General features: G+C 35.0%; 1 protein-coding gene across 1 annotated transcript; it reads right to left on the bottom strand.

Moving 5' to 3' along the window:
* Positions 1–47: 47 nt before the first annotated feature.
* Positions 48–15796, bottom strand: dcaf11 (ddb1 and cul4 associated factor 11). The gene is made up of 15 exons (XM_051098278.1): positions 15581–15796; positions 13809–13995; positions 13569–13696; positions 13337–13455; positions 11918–11982; positions 11643–11743; positions 11068–11214; positions 10922–10976; positions 10183–10251; positions 7693–7750; positions 6237–6422; positions 3261–3414; positions 2996–3148; positions 2792–2898; positions 48–938 (listed from the first exon to the last, which is right to left on the bottom strand). The coding sequence occupies exons 2-15, from the start codon at positions 13982–13984 to the stop codon at positions 831–833; spliced, it is 1626 nt and encodes a 541-aa protein (XP_050954235.1). The 5' UTR covers positions 13985–13995; positions 15581–15796; the 3' UTR covers positions 48–830.
* Between the last annotated feature and the right edge of the window lie 1754 nt (positions 15797–17550).

Here is a 17550-nt window from a genome sequence, read left to right as displayed (position 1 = left end):
AGCTGACTGAAATATTTGAGATACGATTTATAGTCCAAACAAAGAAAGAAAGTTGTGTGCATAAATTTAATTATTCTTGTAAAACAATTTCATAAGTGTTCCAATGAATTCTAAATGCACTTAAATCATACACAAATCAAACCTTTGTGTCAACAGAGACATATTTGCACACGCGCTCACGCTCACACACACACTCCCGTACCCGTACACTTTTAACACACATTCAGTTTTGACAAAGAAAAGAATTATTTTTTACATTGAACTACAAAATCAAATCCTGAACATTAATAGCAATAAAATATCTTACAATATTTAGAATTATTCCCAGAATTCTTTGCACTTTTAGAAACATGTCCATTATGTGTAAAATATTTTGCTATATTTCATTATGCAAGTATTGCTTTAGTGAGTAAAGCAACACAGTTACCATACAGTAATTTTTCAAGCAAAGCAGTTGTGTTGTACCTGTCTGAAATCATGCGTTCTTGTACTGAAGCTTAAACCTGCGCTTAATTCTTCGCGCTGAAAGAGAGGCGTAAAAGAGAAATCACAGCACGCCCCCCGTGTCCATTAACTAAATGTCAATGATGCTTTTAGTTTAAATATATTTGTATCATCATTTTGTGCCGTTAATGTGAAATCAAACAAACACCTGAAGACCCTGCCTAACACTACATCAATATGATTTCAAAAAATTCTCTGCACAAAATTTGTTCTCTTTTCAATTTTTTTTTTCCTGTTTTTCTTTATTCCTCCTTCATCCCATTCCTGCTATGATGCCACCATCTACCTCTGTCATGATGCCACCATCTACCTCATCTACCACGTCATCAATAGCGTTTGGTTGTCATGTCCACTGTATCCACGTTCATTCTCTCTCTGTCTTTGTCCAGAAGGTGGTTCTGCGCGTGTTCCCACAGACGGATAGCACCATCCCACTGAGCAAACGTGACGAGAGGGAAAAAAGACAGCCAGTGAGTAAAAAAAAAAAAAAAAGTTGTTAAATTTATGTTTTTTCATTTCTTAGTCTTAGTCCTCTGTCAAATGTCCTTTTTAGTTTTTAGCATATTTAGTCAACCTATACTGTTTTTTTTTTGTTTTTTTTTTTTCACATTTTTAATTTTTAAATTTTAGTTAACTGCAAGACTGAGAATTTTAGTTTACTTTTATTCAATAACGTCTTATAAAACTTATATTTCAGTAATGCCGCATTAACTTTTTTTAGACCAGAGAGAATACATGCTCATGGTTGCCAGGTTTAGAAACATTTAGAAAGGTTTTAATAAAACAGAGGGAGGAAAATGATTGGTGGCTTTTGACATTTGGCAACCACAAGCATTAAAACTGCTGGATGTCTTTAATTTTCCTATATTTTCTCTTTTTTGTTTAAGAAAATATGGAGATTTTAAATATAGTTTTTTTTTAATTATACACTACCAGTCAAAAGTTTTTGAACAGTTCGATTTCTCATATTTTTTTTTAAAGAAATTACTTCTGCTCACCAAACCTGCATTTATTTGATCTGAAGTACAGCAAAAAGTCAAATTTTTTTAGATTTTTACTATTTTGCTAGTTTTTACTTTTTTATTTTAGTTTTCTATTCGAATATATTTTAAAATGTAATTTATTCTTGTAATTAAAGCTAAATTTTCAGCATCATTACTCCATGATCCTTCAGAAATCATTCCAATATGCTGATTTGCTGTTCAAGAAACATTTTTATTATTATTATCAATATTTAAAATAGTTTAGTACATATTTTTGATGAATAGAAAGATCCAAAAATCAGCATTTATCTAAAATAAAAAGCTTTGTAACATTATACACTATACAATTAAAAAGCTTGGGGTCCGTGTAATTTTTTGGGGGAAAGAAATTATAGAAATGAATACTTTTATTTAGCAAGGATGCTTTAAATTGATTGAAAGTGATGATAAAGGCATTTATAAGGTTACAAAATATTTCTTTTTCAGATAAATGCTGTTCTTCTGAACTTTCTATTCATCAAAGAAACCTGAAAAAAATTCTACTCAGCTGTTTTCAACATCATAATAACAATAAATGTGTTTTGAGTAGCAAACCAGCATATTAGAATGATTTTTGAAGAATCACTGAAGTGTCACTGAAGACTGGAGTAATGATGCTAAAAATTCAGCTTTGAAATCACAGGAATAAATTACATTTTAAAATACATTCAAATAGAAAAGTTATTTTAAACAGTAAAAATATTTAAAAATGTTTCTGCTTTTGCTGTATTTCGGATCAAATAAATGCAGGCTTGATGAGCAGAAGACACTTTTTTAAAAACATCAAAAATCTCACTGTTCAAAAATTTTTGGTAGTGTACATGTTTGCTGTTTTAGATGTTTTTAGATTGTAAGTGCTGTATTCTTAGACTAGAGAGAATACATGCTTATGGTTGCCAGGTTTAGGTACACGACTAAGTAAAACACAGGGAAGAAAATGTGTCCTTCTAAGAGAAAAGCTCTGAGTGGTGGCTCTTGACATCTGGCAACCGTAGCAATGAAAACTGCTGGAGGTATATATTTTTCCCATCTTTTTTTTTCTGTTAAAGAAAATATATAGAATTTTTATTGTATTTTATATATATTTTTAAATGATACTTTAGTCCCGTCTTTTGTGTCAACTATATCGCCTATTTATATATTAATAGTGTTTAATGACTATTTAAATTGCCTTTGTCTCATCTTAGTGATGGAAAAAAAGGTTGTCAAAAATATTTTTCATCATAGTTATTTAAAGTCTAGTAATAAACAGTGGTTTTACTTACAGAGCTGCTGACCATGTTGTTGTGATAAGGGTGCCAGCTGACGTCCCTCACACATGCGTCATGATTGGACAGTTTGGACACAATGCGTCCCGTCAACACATCGTAAACTACAAAAACAATGGGAGGAGGTGAAACAATGCAGATCTGAATGATAACAAAAAGCCACTGTCAAAGACATTAATAATGCAATTATTATCTACTCACTGACGATTTTGCCTGTTGAACAGCCTGTGTAAATGAACTTCTGTCCTGTGCTGAATTCAGGGGAAAAGCGGCAGCGGATGAGCGTGTGCAGAACCCCGTGACCCCTGTAGGTCATCACAGAGGTGTCACCAGTCAGCCTATGCCTCTTTAGTGCTGCAGGCCAACAAAACACCAAGTCAAAACACATGCTTTGTGTTTACGTGTAAAATTAAAGTTGAAAACAAACCAGCAGGTCTATTATAGTTACTCAGACATGCTAACGCACCTCTCTGGGGAACCTGCTGCCAGCGGTAGTCCCAGTTCTGTTGTGTGACAGCGAGCCGTGAGGCCGCGAGCCCCTCTTTGGGTGAAAACTTCCTCACGTCCCACAGCTTGATGGTCTGATCTTTGGAGTTGCTGATCAAGTACCGAGCGTCGCCCTTCAGGACAACATACAAATTCTGCTTAAAAAGTGCTTGGAAAAGCAACTAATTGATTGCAGTGAAGTTCAACAAAGTTCAACAAGTGTACAATCACTTTTACCTGAATTTGAACTTGCTTTTGAACTTTTATGATAACAGTCCAGCTCTTTAACTGTTTAACTACCTTCATCTTGTTCATATAATCATTAATACGTATATTCAGCAAGCATGGACTAAATTGACCAAAGGTGACAGTAAAGACTTTCACATTGTTACAAAAGATTTCTATTAAAAATAAATGCTGTTCTCCAAGAAAGTTTAACTTTCTATTCATCAAAGAATTCAGAAAAATGTATCAATGTTTCCACAAAAATGTTAAGCAGACTGAAATAATGGCTGCTTAAAATTCAGCTTTGCATCAAAGGAATAAATTACATTTGAATATATATTAAAACAGAAAACAGTTATTTTAAATACAGGGTTCGTACAGATACTGTAAAATGAAATTCCAGGACTTTCAAGGACTTCTCAAGCACTACGTTTTTGATTTTGACTTTAGAGATCTCACTTATCAAACAATGTCTTATCTTTCATATTCTAAAAAAAAAGATAAATAGATAAAACACACTAATAAAATGATATGCGAAGTTCCCATCTGAAGCAAAAGATTCACAAACCCGCTCCAAAATTCCGATCAAATCAAATGATCTGTGATCAGATTTATTAACCCGCTCCGAAGTTCTGATCTAAATCAAATGATTCGTGATCCGTGCTCCAAAGTTCCAATCTGAAGCAAAAGATTCACAAACCCGCTCCGAAATCCCAATCTGAATCAAATGATTCATGATCCACGCTCCGAAGTTCCGATCTGAAGTAAAAGATTCATGAACCCGCTCCCAAATCCCAATGTGAATCAAATGATTCATGATCCACGCTCCGAAGTTCCGATCTGAAGCGAAAGATTCACAAACCCACTCCGAAGTTCCCATCTAAATCAAATGATTCCCATTTGGCGCTCCAAAGTTCTGATCTGAAGCAAAAGATTCACAAACCCTCTATGAAGTTCCAATCTAAATCACATGATTCGCGATCTGCGCTCCAAAGTCCGATCTGAAGCAAAAGATTCATGAACCCATTCCAAAAACCCAATCTGAATCAAGTGATTCGTGATCCACACTCAGAAGTTCCGATCTGAAGCAGAAGATTGACAAACGCTCTCCGAAGTTCTGATCTGAAGCAAAAGACTCACGAACCCGCTCCGAAGTTCCGATCTAAATCAAATAATTTACGATGTGCGTTCCAAAGTTCCGATCTGAAGCAAAAGATTCACAAACCTGTTCCAAAGTTCCGATCTAAATCAAATGATTTGCGATTCACGCTTCAATGTTCCACTTTGAAGCAAAAGATTCACAAACCCCCTCCGAAGTTCTGATCTAAATCAAATAATTTGTAATGTGTGCTCCAAAGTTCCGATCTAAAGCAAAAGATTCACGAACCCACTCCAAAGTGCCGATCTAAATCAAATGATTCACGATCCGCACTTCGAAGTTCTGATCTGAAGTAAATGATCTGAAGTAGATGATTCACAAACTAATCTCCGAAGTTCCAATCTAAATCAAATGGTTCACGATACGTGCTCCAAAGTTCCGATATGAAGCAAAAGATTTGCAAACCCACTCCAAAGTTCTGATCTGAAGCAAAAGATTTGCAATGTGCGCTCCAAAATTCCAATCTGAAGCAAAAGATTCACAAACGGATCACAAATCATTTGATTTAGATCAGAATATTTATTCACAGAATGATTTAAGTGCTCCAAAGTCAATTCACTCCGAAATGATTCCGAAATGATTCACAAACCCGCTCTGAAGTTCTGATCTAAATCAAATAATTTGCAATGTGCGCTCCAAAGTACTGATCTAAATCAAATTATTTGTGATCTGCCTTCCAAAGTCCCGATCTGAATAATGATTTGCAAACCATCATTTCAGAACAGGACTTGCAGATTGCAAATCATTTATTCAAAGAATTATTTATAAACCCGCTCCAAAGTCCCGATCTGAATCAAATGATTCGCGATCCGCGATCCGATTGAAGCGCTTTGAAACATTGAACAGTGAATCATTTTGGTTTAACACAATAGTTTAACTGAAAATGAATGGCTTCTTTAATCTGATTTGGTTTTTCTAGTAAATCGCCTGAAATGAATGCTCAAAGTCATGAGTTTAAATCAATCGGAGCAGTTCCAGCTTAAATGACTCAATTAACTGATTTGATTCATCTGTTCCTCTTTTCACGTCTTCAGCCATATTTACGCGGCACTGTCAGTACTACTACTGGTTTAGCTCACTAGTTTTATGACATTAACTGAAATAAGCCAGAAAAAAGGATGTTTTTTTTTTTTTCAATTGTGTGAATTTTGTGAGAAAGATATGTGCTTATTGAAAAAATTAAACATTTATGTTATAGATAGATTGTGTTTTAATAATTCAAGCACTTTTCAAGTCTCTCCTCAGGAATATTGCTATTTTCAAGGGTTTTCCAGGTCAAATTCAAGTACTTCAAGCACTTTAAGCCTTGTACGAACCCTGTAAATAGTTATAATATTTCACATTATTACCATTTTTACTGTATTTTTTATAAAAAATAAATGCCTTAGTGAGCATAAAATGTCAAACATACTTTAAAATTTATACTGACCCCAAACTTTTAAACTGCATTGTATATTGTACCATGCTCATAATAATCTGATTTATAATGTTTGTGCAATGTGTTGTAACTATTGTGAAACACAGTGTCTTTGACAATGATACCATTGAATATTATAGATTGTGCTGTTATACCTTGCTGTGTATGAAGGTGATTCCATCCCTGTGTCCGGCCAGATGACCCACAGGCTGTGGTCTGTCTTCTCTGAGTGTACGTCTGTCCCATACTTTACACAGAGCATCATCACTGCCTGAGAACAGCAGCTGTGATGAACTGTCTGCAAACGCTACAGCATTCACATCATCCTCATGAGCGTCGATCTGAATCGATGGAGAGATAAAGAAAGAAAAACACATGAGTCATGCTACAGAGTGCAATGTCTGGATAAAGTTGTCAGTAAATCTAGCTTACATATCAATGATAACTTTAAATTCAGAATGATAGACCTTTGGTGCACTTAGACCGGTAAGCTGTAAAGATTACACAAGACTTAAAGGAGAAGTGAACTGTTGTTCTGGAAGTGGAGTTCTCCTTTAAAGTCAAAGGATGGATGACAAGTTGATAGTAGAGTTAACTGATATTGATAACATAAAAGCTAAAAGGCTTGCACAATTAATTCAACATTTTCTACAAACATTTTCAGAAAGAAATTGACTGTATTTAGAAGTGCAGCAAATGAAAATTGACCAAATGTTTTTGGGTTACTTATGATGGAGTATTTTTTTCCCTTTTCTACAAGCCTATAAATAAATATTTTTCTAGGAATTTTGCCCCTGGATTAAAGGGGTCATCGGATGCAAAATTCACTTTTACATGTTGTTTGAACATAAATGTGGGTTGGCAGTGTGTGTACATACCCATCCTATAATGATAAAAATCTATCCATAAATAATAACCCCTTTCTCAAATCAAGCTATTCTCTGCTTCTTGGCTGTGTGACTGCACAAAGACCAAGGCCACTCCCACAACAGTTGATTGACGATGGTGTTTTACCTTAGACCCGCCATTAGTGAGCTGTGAACAGTCCGCCATTGTTTCAACACCTGAGCAGGTGTAGACAAAGATGCGATTGAGGTGTTTTGTTGCTGGATGTAATAATGAACATAGCAGTCATCATTTACTCCCGACATCTGAGTTGCTGAAGACGCAGTGCATAAATTGGTTTGAAAAGGGAATGCACCCCCCCCGTTCTACATAAATGCATCTATGTTTGCGCTAAACATTCGTAATCCAGCTTACCTACAGAAGACGTGAGTATAATGTGCTAGTTAGCAAGTTACACGGCTAAATGCGGCTAAAGTAAACAGTACAGCTCGTCACCCAACGGAAGAGAGGTGTGGGGTGAGCAGAGCTCATTAGCATTTAAATGGACATGCAACAAAACAGATTGCTGTAAACAGAGCTGATTTTGCCATGGTAAAAAGGGTGTTTTTTACACTACCATTGAGAAATTTTAACCAAAGCATGTTATAGACATTTCATTAAGACCCTAAAGAATCATATCAACTTCTGAGAAAATGTGCATCCGATGACCCCTTTAAGAGTTTAACTTTATGACCTTCCATTACTTTACGAATGTGTGAATCATACCTTTAGAGTTCTCTTGTTTTGTTCACGATCAAACACATACAGGCAGCCATCGTTAGCACTATTTGATAGAGACAAAAAGCATCTCAGTAAGAATAAAGGGACACTTTAGTTTTCTATGTATGGTTGGTGGTTATTCTGTAAAATAAAATAAAATGGAAATCCAATAGTAGAATATGAAGCGCCAAACAGGAAATAATTATATAAAGTCTGACCATATAAATGTGAAATGTGAATGTATAGTTGTAAGTCTGAATATACAGACATAAATTAGAATATATAAATAAACTCAGAATATATAGTTGTACATCTGAATATATACAAGTAAATCAGAATATATATTTATAAATCAGAATATATAAATGTAGATACAATTCGTAATTTATAAATGTAAATAATGAATATATAGAAGTAAATCTGAATATGTAGTTATATATAAATATTCAGAATTATAACTACATATTCACAATTTACACTGACCAAAATTATAAACGCAACACTTGATTTTGCCCCCATTTTTCATGAGCTGAACTCAAAGGTCTAAGTCTTACACAAAAGGCCTATTTTCCTCAAATATTGTTCACAAGTCTGTGTTAGTGAGCACTTCTCATTTGCCGAGATAATCCATCCACCTCACAGGTGTGGCATATCAAAATGCTGATTAGACAGCATGATTATTGCAAAGGTGTGCCGTAGGCTGGCCACAATAAAAGGCCACTCTAAAATATGCAGTTTTATCACACAGGACAATGCCACAGATGTCACAAGTTTTGAGGGAGCATGCAATTGACATGCCGACTACAGGAATGTCTACCAGAGCTGTTGCCCATGAATTGAATGTTCATTTCTCTACCATAAGTCGTCTCCAAAGGCGTTTCAGAGAATTTGGCAGTACATCCAACCGGCCAGACCATGTGTAACCACACCAGCCAAGGACCTCCACATCCAGCATCTTCACCTCCAAGAATATCTGAGACCAGCCACCCGGACAGCTGCTGCAACAATAGGTTTGCATCACCAAAGAATTTCTGCACAAACTGTCAGAAACCGTCTCAGGGAAGCTCATCAGCATGCTCTTCGTCCTCATCGGGGTCTCGACCTGACTGCAGTTCGTCATCCTAACCGACTTGAGTGGGCAAATGCTCACATTCGATGGCGTCTGGCATTTTGGAGAGGTGTTCTCTTCACGGATGAATCCCGGTTTTCACTGTACACGGCAGATGGCAGACAGCATGTATGGCATTGTGTGGGTGAGCGGTTTGCTGATGTCAACGTTGTGGATTGAGTCCCCCATGGTGGCGGTGGGGTTATGGTATGGGCAAGCGTATGTTATGGACAACGAACACAGGTGCATTTTATTGATGGCATTTTATATGCACAGAGATACGGTGATGAGATCCTGAGGCCAATTGTTGTGCCATTCATCCACAACCATCACCTCATGTTGTAGCATAATAATGCACGGCCCCATGTTGCAAGGATCTGTACTCAATTCCTGGAAGCTGAAAACATCCCAGGTTTTGCATGGACTTGTCACCCATTGAGCATGTTTGGCATGCTCTGGATCGGCATATACGACAGCGTGTTCCAGTTACTGTCAATATCCAGCAACTTCGCACAGCCATTGAAGAGGAGTGGACCAATATTCCACAGGCCACAATCAACAACCTGATCAACTATGCAAAGGAGATGTGTTGCACTGTGTGAGGTAAATGGTGGTCACACCAGATACCGACTGGTTTTCGGACACCCCCAATACAGTAAAACTGCACATTTTAGAGTGGCCTTTTATTGTGGCCAGCCTAAGGCACACCTGTGCAATAATTATGGTGTCTAATCAGCATCTTGATATGCCACATCTGTGAAGGTGGATGGATAATCTCGGCAAAGGAGAAGTGCTCACTAACACAGATTTAGACAAATTTGTGAACGATATTTGAGAGAAATAGGCCTTTTGTGTACATAGAAAAAGTCATAGATCTTTGAGTTCACCTCATGAAAGATTAAGGCAAAAACAAGTGTTGCATTTAGAATTTTGGTCAGTGTATAATCTGAGTTACATTTATACATTCTGATTTATTTCTACATATTCTGAATTGCAACTGTATATTCACAATTAATTACTTCCTGTTTGGCGCTTCATAGTAGAAAGCAAACAAGTTTTATTATGTTTTAAGTATTAATTAAGTATTTAGCTTTAAAAACTAGTGCTGTTAAATCCATTAATTAAATGAATTGCATCCAAAATAAAAGTCTGTGTTTACATAATATATGTGTGTACTGTATATATTTACATGTATGCATAAATATACACACATACATGTATATATTTAAGAAATATATGTAATATATATACAAATAAGATTATATAATGTAAACACAAACTTTTATTTTGGATGTAATTAATTGCAATTAATCGATTTGACAGCAGTAATAAAAACTTGCATCAAGTTAGTACAGAATTAGTTTCTTAGACTATAGTATGTTACTAACCCTCCTAAAATTTCCTTTCCATCTGTGGATGCTGCCAGTGAGAAAACACAGAACCTCCTTTCGTCAGGACTGAAAGAAGAAAAGACACCTGTCAGCATCAGCAACACTAAACATTAAACAACAACAGTCATTTCTATGGTGATCACATTCAATATAATCCACAGGCTATACTGAAACATAAATAAAATAAATCTTTAAACATCTAAACTCATTTCCATTCACACATCTCTACCTTCCTTTGGGATGAACAGAGCAAGACCAAACTTCTAAAAGCATAATATTACAGTTTATCATCACAGAACGGTTACTAAATGTTGCAATGCAGAGAAGACGTCAACATGGTGATGTGAATTTAATGAGAAAGACACGGTGGCAAAGTCAACTACTGGCAGTATTAGCACATCTGAAGGCACTATGGCACTTTAATTACATTTTTTTTTACAAATTATTTTCCATGTTTATTTATGTATTACGCTTTTGGTAAAGTAATGAGTGTCAAAAAGTAAGAAGTTTCCCTAAAATAAACAAAAACAACCACAAACGGTCATTACTTTTAACACACTTCCTTCAGATTTCACTTTGCCAGTGTGTTGAGTTTCAGTTAGCTCACAGTCACATGATGGCTGTGGTGATGAATGGTTATGGAAATCTGTTCTACTGTCTGTCATCCACATGAAGAGGAAGCTTACAGGTGATTACCTGAGTTTAATGCTAAAATGTACTATGAGGAAACACTAACTTGAGGTCCAGAGCGGTGTGTGTTTCATTGTCCCCATCTACACTGCACACATGGACTAAAGAGAGGGAGCACAGACAGACATGCATTACTGGAATCAATGACAGTAGTGCCAACAAAGCAGTTTAAGTGACCTGGCTCTGCCTTACTGTAGTCAGACCAACTGGAGTACAGCACGCAACGTGCATCGGGGGTGAAACACACATCCAGAATACTCCAGCCCACGTCTCTGGCCTTCACTGTCTTCTTTAGAGTAAAACGGCCCCTGCTAGTGTCATATAACCTGATATTCTGATCTATAAAAACAAAGACAGAAAGAGGAAAGTATAAGATACTGATTGCGCTACACAATTCAAATGTCAAAAGTTAGTAATGTTTTTATGTAATTTTTTTTAAACAAGTCTCTCATGTAGGCTGTTCATATTTGATCAAAATACAGTAAATGCAGTAATACTGTGAAATATTATTACTATTTTAAATGGCCATTTTGTATTTGAATACTTTTTAAATGTAATTTATTTTTGTGATGCCTTACTCACCCCAAATGTTTGAACAGTTGTTTATGTACTTAAATTAATGTCAAAGAAGATCAAAACAATTACACTACAGTGCTTTTGCAGAGCTTTGTTGTGCATTTGAACATGTCTAAGACATGACTGGCACTTGGAAACTACTAAAAATAGAAAATAAATACTAATAACAAAGTCTTGAATTACATTCTCACCTTGGCATGCAGACAGGAACATGTTTCCCTCATCGCTGTAGACTCCACAAAAAACTTTCTGTTGGTAGGTGTCTTTGTATACCACATGATTGGGCAGGAAACTATGAAGAAATGTATGTGCAGCATTATACATTCGCAAAGCCTGAACAGTTTTAGAAAAACAATGTCTATTTTAAATGCAATGACATGTGCCGCTGTATCTGTGGGTATCTAGCATTTAAATGTTTCAAATATGCATTATTATTGTTGTAGCATAGCATTTATGTTGCACTTACTGTGAACGGATTCGGCTGCACTCTCCATGAGAGAAACTTGACCCACGACACCGTCCCTGTTCCCGCTTCAGAAAGAAATACAGTTAGATTACAGAAAGTTGCAAATTTCTGATCTCTTCTCTAAAGATTTATACCTTTAAAAAGTAAATCCATAAAATTTAAATTTTTAACAATATTTCAAGTGTAATTTATGAGATTTGTTGTATTTTGGATCCAGTTTCTCTTTATAAAAGGCAAAAAGTTGATCATACTGATTTCAAAGTTAAGTATTCATTAGTTTGAATATACAAACACTACCATAACGTCTTAGCTGATAATTCCATATACTTTATTTTTGACAAAACCATGTTTTGGTAGTGACCACACATTTTCGGTTCACATTCTAAAACACTACTGAAGCATACTAAAATACAAAGAAAATTGCAAAACTGTACTACTTTTTTTATGTAGTGTTCCCTTTTGTCACTACCGAAACAAGGATGACATGTCTTGGGAGTGACTGTTTCGGTAGTGACAATTCTATAGGATAACTCTCAAAAAAACCAAAGATGTCACTACCAAAACACCACCAGATGTTTCAGTAATGACTGTTTTGGTAGTGGCACTTTTAGATACTTTTGAACCTAGCTCAAAGATGCTAATATGCATGGTTAGCTAGCACAGTTCTGAACCTTGGTACACATAAAACTAAATGTTATAGAATAAAAGTGTGCTTAAAAGCATTTTTTAAAGATTTTTCAGACTTTTGAACAGATTTACTTCAAAATGATGCGGCCTTGTAGCTATGACAGAGGGGGACACAGGAATATTTCCTGAGCATAAATTTATGGGTTTAGTTAAAATCAGTCGCGGCCAATAGACTAAAACATACATTGTTTCTGTAGTGACGTGAAAAATGTGTGACATATTTTAAATGAAGTTTAATAATTTACAAAGAAAGTATAAAATAAATATTTTTCGAACTTCACTTTTTAAAAGTAGCAAAACGATAATTTTAAAAATAACAATAGGAAAAAAAAAATCTGAAATTTAGGGGTTAGGGTTCAGGACAGCCACATCCCAATTGAAAGTACCCAATAAATGATGATTTTCTATACATTAAGCTTACTAATATTTTAAATATTAGTGTGTGTTTCGATAAATAAAAAAGGATCTTAATAAACATCTAAGATTTGAATACTTAAATGCTTTTAAAATGTGTTTTTTGTTTGTGGGACTGCCTAGAGTTGTCAAAAGGTACCGGGTTCAGTACTTTCGGTACTGAAATTTTTTCCCGCTCACATTTGAGCGTTGTTGTGAGCAGGAAATGGACGTTTTTAAAATGTCAGTACCGAAAGTACCGAACCCAGTAACTTATGACAACTCTAGTTTACACCAATTCTGTAGAATAGCCCATATTCAACCACAGACCCGTCTTACCTCTGCCAGCATATGTGTGAAACTGTGTCTGCCCTTTAAGGCTGAGGAAGCAGTGGCAAGCAGGATCTGAGTGCGAATCTCACTGCGGTCAACTTCCTGTGTGTCTGGTTGGGCATCCACTGAGTGAAAATAAATAAGGCATAGCAATTGATTAATTCAATGGTATTTATGGCCCCATTGCTCGTTTTTATAAAATAAACTAAACTTATGCCATACAGTCCGTAATTCTAACCTGGAGGGTCATATCGATGTCCTAGCCGCCCATCCCAGGCCCCATCGCTGTCCTCATCGGAGTCTGAATATGACTGCACCAGCTGTAGGCCCGTCGCTCCACTTCCATGGACCAGGCGGACCTGGCCCCTAAAGGAGAAAAAAAGGAAGAACACTTTTTAATTCCCATAGACTGGCAGTTTCAACACCCCAGTCAAAGGAATTGGTAAATAAATGTTATGGAGGTTATTCATATATTTACCTTCGCAGTAGGTACGCCAGAACTTGTGCTAAGTCAACGTCCTCTTCAGATCCTGACTGCCTCTCGGCCTGTGTGCGACCCGTCTGATTGGAATTCTGGTTAGGTTCTGGTTCTGACTGGTCTGGGTTGTTGCCAGAGCCCCGACCGGACATCCCAGAACTGGACTGAGAGCCCATAGACTGATTGTCTGCCAAATAATTTATTCAGAAATTAGCAATACAAGCAATTACATTTATGTCATTATAAAAAGCAAGACATATTATAAATAATGCTAAAAGACATGGAACACCATCTTTTAGTAATTATGTCCAAAATATGACATTCACCCAAATAATAAGAGATATACCTGTGATGGCAAAACTGAATATTCAGCAGTCATTACTCCAGTTTTCAGTGTCACAGAATCTTTCAGAAAAATGCTGATTTTGTTTTGACATGTCTCCTTATTATCAATATTGCAAATGCTTGTGCTGCCTAATATTTTGTGTAAATTATAACTATTTTTATTTTTCAGGATTCTTTGGTGACTAGAAATTTTAAAATAGAAATCTTTTATAACATTACAATTTTCTTTACTGTGACTTTTCATCAGTTGAATGCCTTTCTGAATAAAAACATTAATCATCATTTATATTATATTTTATCATTTTATCGTTATCATTTATATATATATATATATATATATATATATATATATATATATATATATATATATATATATATTTTTTTTTTTTTTTTTTCTGACCCCAAATGTTTGAACAGAACTGTACATATCTAATTAATGCAAAAAAAAAAAAAAAAAAAAAAACAAGAAAAAAAAAAGATGTACGCATTTTCACTACAGGACTTCATTAAGACGTTTAATGCATTTTAACATCTTTGAGAAATATGACCCTGGAACCACAAAACCAGTCATAAGGGTCCATTTTTTTCAAATTGAGATTTATACTTCATCTAAAAGCTGAATAAATAAGCTTTCCATTGATGCATGGTTTGTTAGGATAGGACTATAAGTTGCTTTTAAAGTTGTCCAAATGAAGTTCTTAGCAATGCAAATTACTAATCAAAAATTAAGTTTTGATATACTTACAGTAGGAAATTAACAAAATGTCTTCATGGAACATCTTTACTTAACATCCTAATGTTTTTTTGGTTTTAATTTGGCTTTTTGGTAAAAAAAAAAAAAAAATTGATCATTTTGACCCACACACTGTATTTTTGGCTATTGCTACAAATATACCTGTGCTACTTAAGATTGGTTTTGTGATCCAGGGTCACAAATACTAAGCAGAGAAAATTATTATTATTAGCACCTTAAAGACCTTTCACACCATTTCTATTACTACTGTAAATATAGTATTAAATATAGGACATACACCAAAATAAAATTGCATAAATATTTATTACGACAAAATTAACATTGATGTAGTTCATTAATTGTGTGATATGTCAGTGTTATTAACATCCCAGTGTTTGCTTGTTCTGAGAAATCGTGACATTTAACAGGTGATTTAAATTAATGTTGACATGCATCTGACAATAGGCTGTGATGTAACTGACAGGCGGGCATGCTAAAATGACAGGCTATTTAAAAGCACAAATGGCATGGAGCAAACACTTTACATGACGGTTTCATATTTACAAACTAAGACTTTAAAAACGCACAATGCATAAAAGCCTATTTATTACGTTAAATATACAAAACAGCTCTTTGTTTATAAGTTAGCGTTCAGGCTAGCACTGTAAGCGACCTACAAAAGAGAGACACCTACCAGTTAAATGGTAACAGCGCTTTGACAGCTCTCTTGTTCCGTTGGTTTCTTCCTGCAGACCTCGGTAAATATCCACAAAACAGTGTTGTCAAAAATTAAGCTTGTAAACGCGTGAGCTCCGTATCCTGAGCGCATCTATTTCCCTGAGTTGATTTTAAGACTCTCCAGGTTCGTGACGCGCCATGTTGTTTACGGTCTCGAGACTCGCCTTCCTCAGGTCACGTGACATACATACGCTCTCCCACAGAGCAAACACAAATATGACAGAAAGTCACATTTACGTAATTGAATATAGGTCACTGACAATGAAGCCGTCTATATTGAAGATATGTTCCCGCCACAGACCTTTAACATTATAAACCTAATAGGCAGAAATAGAAGATTTTTGAATTGTCATGAGCATTCAGATATTTGTTTGTTTTTTGAACGATATATTTACTTTTTATATTTACTTTAATTTTTGTTTGTTTGTTTTGTTCAGTTTAGTTTACTTGACCGGGGTAATAAAATAAAACAAGAATAATAAGAAAAAAAAAAATGTTGGCAAAACTGAATATTCAGCAGCCATTACTCCAGTTTTCAGTGTCACATAATCTTTCAGAAAAATGATGATTTTGTTTTGACATTTCTTTTTATTATTATCAACTTTGTGGAAACTATATTTTATTTTTTAGGATTCTTTGGCAGACACACTACATATAAAGCTACATGTAAAAATAAATAAATAAATAAATAAATAGTTATATGAAGTTTTTTCTTTTTTTCTTTATTTATTTATTTTTTTGGCCACGGCCAAATAAGATAAAAAATAATAAGAATTAACAAAAAAAACTTTGTGAGGTTGGTAGCTAGCTAGTTGAAAAGACTGCATCACAACATCTGAATCGCGTTTCTCTTCTGTTACTGTAGCTCAATGCAACTAAATGTGATAAATAAATGAATAAATAAAAACATAAACAGATCAATAAATAAATCAAAAGTAAAGATTACAAGATTAAAGCAGTACTTAGTGTACAAATTCTACCTACTCTGCAAAAAATAAATTAAATATATATACAATGAAAAACATTTTAACATGTATTAAATATGAAAAACAATAAAAAGCAATAAAAACGAACTTTCTAGAAGCTGAAGTTCCATCTCGGTTAACTTACTAAAATAATAAATTATTTTAATAATTTAAATAAATAAATATGTAAATAGTGACATTTCAATAGAGGGTATGCATTGACGTCACTTTCCCACCGGGACACGCCCCCTCAGCCGGACTGAGTGGCAAAAGAGCCTTCAGCGTGAATGGATTTAATAGGGAAGATGCGAAATGATGTGTCTGATTTTGACGCTGGGGAAATAAATAAAGCATATTTGCCTGTGAACTCATTTTGTAAATACAAAATAGGTTGGTCTAAACATCGGTGATCACTTATATGAAAGGAGAAGTCCACTTTCAAAACAAAGATTCACATATAATGTACTCACCCCATTGTCATCCAAGATGTTCATGTCTTTCTTTCTTCAGTCGTAAAGAAATTATGTTTTTTGAGGAAAACATTTCAGCATTTTTCTCCATATAATGGACTGATATAGTGCCCCCATTTTGAACTTGCAAAATACAGTTTAAATGCGGCTTCAAATGATCCCAAATGCGGTTGTAAATGATCCCAGCCAAGAAAGAAGGGTCTTATCTAGCCAAACGATCGGTTATTTAAAAAAAAATAATAATACAATTTATATACTTTTAATGTCAAACTCTTGTCTTGTCTTACTCTGCCTGGACTGTTTTTGTTCCAGTTCATGACAGTTATCTCATGTTCTCCCTCAACTTCGAAATCATCCTATATCACTGTTTTACCTTTTTTGTTAAGGGTGTTTGATCTTCTTTGCATGTTCACTTTGCAAAGACTGGGTCGGAACTTTTGCGGTGACGTAGGGTGATTTTAAAATGATTTTTTAGGTTGAGGGAGAAAATA

Source organism: Labeo rohita, chromosome 24 (assembly GCF_022985175.1).
Source record: "Labeo rohita strain BAU-BD-2019 chromosome 24, IGBB_LRoh.1.0, whole genome shotgun sequence".
Lineage (NCBI taxonomy): Eukaryota > Metazoa > Chordata > Actinopteri > Cypriniformes > Cyprinidae > Labeo > Labeo rohita.
Note: the sequence above shows the minus strand (reverse complement) of the source record. Positions and strands in the feature narration are given on the sequence as shown.